This window comes from Penaeus chinensis, chromosome 36 (assembly GCF_019202785.1).
Source record: "Penaeus chinensis breed Huanghai No. 1 chromosome 36, ASM1920278v2, whole genome shotgun sequence".
NCBI lineage: Eukaryota > Metazoa > Arthropoda > Malacostraca > Decapoda > Penaeidae > Penaeus > Penaeus chinensis.
Genome location: NC_061854.1, coordinates 2392840 through 2397839, shown reverse-complemented (window position 1 = coordinate 2397839; position 5000 = coordinate 2392840). Strand labels below are relative to the sequence as shown.

The following is a 5000-nucleotide window of genomic DNA, read 5'->3' as shown; positions in this document are numbered from 1 at the left end:
AACCAGCCACACCTCCGAGTGAATCTTGCTAAACAGCCAAGCCTGGGGGTCGTGCCTCATCGTGCAATCTCCGTCGCTGTAGATATCGTATACCTGTGGACACGCCTGTCGCGTTCAAGTAATGTTCATTATGCTAAGATGTAGAATGTGGTGTGGGAGAGAAAGAATGCAGTGTGGGGGAGAAAGGATGTGGTATGGGGGAGGAAGAATGCGGTGTGGGGGAGAAAGAATGCGATGTGGGGGAGAAAGAATGTAGTGTGGGGGAGAAAGAATGTGGTGTGGGAGAGAGAGAATGTGATGTGGGAGAGAGAGAATGTGGTGTGGGGGAGAAAGAATGTGGTGTGGGGGAGAAAGAATGTGGTGTGGGGGAGAAGGGACGTGGTACACTTTTGGACTTGATGAACAGAGGCGGAACCCTTGAGTTATAGGACGATGACGCCACCATTTTCATTCATACTGCAAAATAAAAAGGAAAGAAAAGAAAAAAATCCGTGTCGTTTAGCTCATAATAAGAATGATAATTACTGTTGTTATTATCATGACATTCTTATTATTACTAATCATATAATCATTATCACCATCCTCGTCAGTTTTATCACACATTTCTCATTTACTTATTTATCCAAACTGACTTTCTTCCTGTTTTTCTGAAGCGTTTTCGTGAGATCTCCGACTCTGTCTCGAAGTTCCGAAGACTCGTTGGTGTGAACCAGCAAGACGTCCATTGCTAAGAAAAGTTTTTTTTTTATGGGTAATTCTACATATTATTATTATTATTATGATTTTTTCTTTGTGATTCGACATATGATAGTTGTTAAGGAAAGAAAGAAAGAACAAAAGAAGGATAGAAAAGCGTAAGAAAGTATGGAAGATAGTAGACAAATGGAGGAGAGTGTGAGGAGGAAAAGGAAAATAAAAAACGAGAAAATAAAAAAAAGCAGAAAAAGAAAAAAAGGAAAGAAAAAAAAGTAAAAAGAAAAAGAGAAAGAATGGGAAAAGACAAAAGGAAAAGAAAAAGAAGACAAAAAAGACATAAAAAAAGTAAAAATAGAAATAAACCAAATGAAAAAACAAAAAAAATTAAACAGGAAAACGAGAGAGAGAGAGAGAGAGAGAGAGAGAGAGAGAGAGAGAGAGAGAGAGAGAGAGAGAGAGAGAAAGAGAAAGAGAGAGAGAGAGAGAGAGAGAGGGATAGATAGATAGATAGAGAGAGAGAGAGAGAGAGAGAGAGAGAATATATATATATATATATATATATATATCCCTATATCCCACGCTGCATTATCACAATCAACGAAAAAAACACTTAGTAAACACTCACAAGGCAACAGTTCCAGCCGGGCATTAAAATCCGGCCGCCTCTGAACCCGAGTGCTACTTCTCCAGACGAGACAGGATATGGCGAGGACCACAAGCAGGAAAACGATGGCGAGGCTGATTTTCAGTTGGTTCGGGTCCCTGTGTATTTGTGTTGATTCAAGTATCTTATTTCGAATATCTTGGGGGGAATTTTTTTTTTTTTTTTTTTTTTTTTGGGGGGGGGTAAGATGTGTAGAGGTATTGTTGGTTATTTCGGTTAGGGAGACTTTTACTATATGCGGGATTGTGTATTTGCTGGGTTTGTAAAGGGAATATGCAGTTACAATGTGAGGGTCTTCATCAGAAGAAAGTGTAAGTTTAAATAGATGATTCATAAGAAATACATATATTAATATGATTACACTTACACACACACACACACACACACACACACACACACACACACACACACACACACTCACACACACACACATATATATATATATATATATATATATATTTTTTTTTTTTTTATTTTTTTTTTTTGACACAAGTCTTCACATTCATGCTCCGTTTTTAAGTTCCACATGAAAACATTCCAATGAAAAGACCACAACAAACGCCAGTGATACCATCATTCGTTTTTGAAGCATTTTAAGGCTCACACCTTGTCCTAACATTGCAGCAACAAACACAAAGTTTTGTGCCACTAGAGCTACCCTGGAACCCGGGGCTTCTCGTCTCGCTTGACCTTGTTGCTTCTGAGTTTATAAAGTAAATTCAAAGTAAAGTAAAACCCGTATTTACAGATCCTTTTGCACTTTCTAGTGCTTTGCCTGCACCTTCAGTGCTATTGATTTTGCAGGTGACACGAGACTAAAGTAGGCGTAGTCAGCACCCCTTTCAGACTCACAGCACTCTTCTACACCAGGGTATTGAGCCTTGGGTAGGGAGGCCCAGTAGTCTGGGGCGTCCTTTGAGCGCACTTTTCCTTTTTTCTGAATTCTTTTCCTCTCTTCATGTGAATTTCCTGAGCCTACCGGAGTGCCCTTGTGGGCTCCCGTATTCGCCTGTCGGATGGGCATCGAATTACCGTCCTTCGCCTAAACAAGTTCAGCAATAAGGAGGTGTCCTCCACATAACTCGATCCCTCTTTGGTACTGGAGAACGCAACCAGGCTTCCACTGGGGGCTAGAGGACGGAAAACTGCCTTACTCTCTTTGCTTTTGCTGTTAGGTTGATACCAAAAGTGTTTTTGATCCCTTCAGGACTACGGCTTCGGGCCAAGGGGTCGGACCTGGTCCTATACCCTTCTCATCCTCAAGGAGGAGGGGTGACCCTTGACCATTCTACGACCAATTCAACTCTGAGCAACGGCTAACTAATGGCAAACCCAGAAAACCTCTTTTCAAAATCCCCACCGAGAATGCAAGGTTCGCGAATGTTAAATCCGTGAATGAAAATCAATCGCTTTTGAACGTGAACCCCTTTATCATAAAAAAAAGTGGTCAAGTGGACGGCGATTTTGATTTTGTCAAAAAAATCGAGATGGAAGCCTCCTTGTTAAAGTACAATATAACTCCCAGATTAAGGATTTACTTAAGTTGACGCAAACTATTCCTATTGGCCCAAATACCTGTATGGGAGTAATCTTTCACAGGGGTCGATCAAATGGCTGCATCAACCCAGCATAAACATTTTAAGGAGGCTGATACCGAATCACAGTCTGGATCGTACCTCCCCATCACGGCGACTCGACTTCGCCTGGCTCGCGATCGGTTTCTCGAGAGAGAAGCAGGTCGCAGCAATCTGCCAGTCGTCTCCCTCATCAGGAGAAGCAGGACGTGGAGGATTCTGTCTCCAAACCATCCCGAGAGAGGAAGCGAGGGAGAGGAGGCGCCTCCCTCCCGTAAAAAGAAAATAAAAACTGGCGGACAAAGCACTTCCAAACCCCATTAATCGTAATCTTCGCGTCGACCATTATACAATGGAACTGTCGAAGTCTTAGAGCTAGATTAAATGACCTTAAACTACTAGCCTCGCCCTATGCTCCCGATATTATAGTTCTCCAAGAAACTGACGAGGTCGTTTCACTAAGGAACTACCATTTATGTCGGACATGGCGCCAACAAATCAATCAAGCTAATATACCAGGCCACTCTGTTATCCATGGCAATGAGCAGCAGACTGATCAACCGAGTCAACTGGCGATCTGGACATGAACATAGTTCGTACAGATCTCAGGTGTTTTGTGTCTTTTATAAAAGCAGAAATACATTTCCTGTGGCAAAGTGGGTGGACCAACCTAGACATAAACAACAAAAATAGTAATAGAAACGGGGGACACAGAAGAGACAGAAGAGAAGAGGAGGTGTTTGCGCGCCTGAGAACAAACGCCACAAGAATAACACACCTAACTCCATGCATAGAAAAGAAATTTCCTCCACAGTGCCGCTATTGCACAAATCACCTAACGATAGCACATTGTCTCATAACCTGCCATAAATATAACCACAACAAACAAAACTTAGAGAATTACTTAAGAAACCAAAATCTACCAATCAAAACACCAAATCTGTTATCAGATGATGAAAAGATAATACAGAAAGTAATCGCTTTTCTAAAGGAGACAAAACGTTATGACCTTCTACAGACTGATATGATGAATAGGATCCTTTGGCTAAATAACTTTGGCCACATGAAACCCAACAAAGAAAGAAAAAACAGTGATATATATGTCAGTGATTTATTTTTGCCCGCCACAGTGACAGCGACTTTTTAAGTTCTGAATACATCTGCCTCGTGGATTCGAGTTGCTGTGAAGGCCATTTGTCATGAGAGATCATGAGGGCGATGGTAGTGGTGGTGGTGGTGATGATGGTGGTGGTGATGGTGGTGGTGATGGTGGTGGTGATGGTGGTGATGGTGGGTGGTGATGGTGGGGGTGGTGGTGGTGATGGTGGTGGTGGTGGTGATGGTGGGGGTGGTGGTGGTGATGGTGGTGGTGATAGTGGTGATGGTGGTGGTGGTGATGGTGGTGGTGATGGTGGTGGTGATGGTGGTGGTGGTGGTGATGGTGGGGGTGGTGGTGGTGATGGTGGTGGTGGTGATGGTGGGGGTGGTGGTGGTGATGGTGGTGGTGGTGGTGATGGTGGCGGTGATGGTGGTGGTGATGGTGGGGGTGGTGGTGGTGATGGTGGTGGTGGTGGTGATGATGGCGGTGATGGTGGTGGTGGTGATGGTGGTGGTGATGGTGGTGGTGGTGGTGGTGATGGTGGGGGTGGTAATGGTGGTGGTGGTGGTGATGGTGGCGGTGATGGTGGTGGTGGTGATGGTGGTGGTGATGGTGGGGGTGGTGGTGGTGATGGTGGTGGTGGTGGTGATGGTGGCGGTGATGGTGGTGGTGGTGATGGTGGTGGTGATGGTGGTGATGGTGGTGATGGTGGTGGTGGTGATGGTGGCGGTGGTGATGGTGGGGTTGGTGGTGGTGATGGTGGTTGTGGTGGTGATGGTGGTGATGGTGGTGGTGGTGATGGTGGTGATGGTGGTGGTGGTGATGGTGGCGGTGGTGATGGTGGGGTTGGTGGTGGTGATGGTGATGGTGGTTGTGGTGGTGATGGTGGTGATGGTGGTGGTGGTGATGGTGGTGATGGTGGCGGTGGTGGTGGTGATGGTGATGGTTTTGGTGATGGTGGTGTGGT

The 5000-nt window shown here is 44.7% G+C and overlaps 1 protein-coding gene across 1 annotated transcript in view; it reads right to left on the bottom strand.

Moving 5' to 3' along the window:
- The window catches only part of LOC125045059, a 23465-nt gene that overhangs the window by 891 nt on the left and 17574 nt on the right, over window positions 1-5000 (bottom strand). Inside the window, exons 9-11 of the mRNA XM_047642120.1 lie at window positions 1322-1458; window positions 633-727; window positions 1-93 (exon numbers count right to left, since the gene is read on the bottom strand). The exon at window positions 1-93 is cut by the window's left edge and continues 64 nt beyond it. Of these exons, the coding sequence (XP_047498076.1) occupies window positions 1-93; window positions 633-727; window positions 1322-1458 (325 nt within the window). The remainder of the gene's footprint in view (window positions 94-632; window positions 728-1321; window positions 1459-5000) is intronic.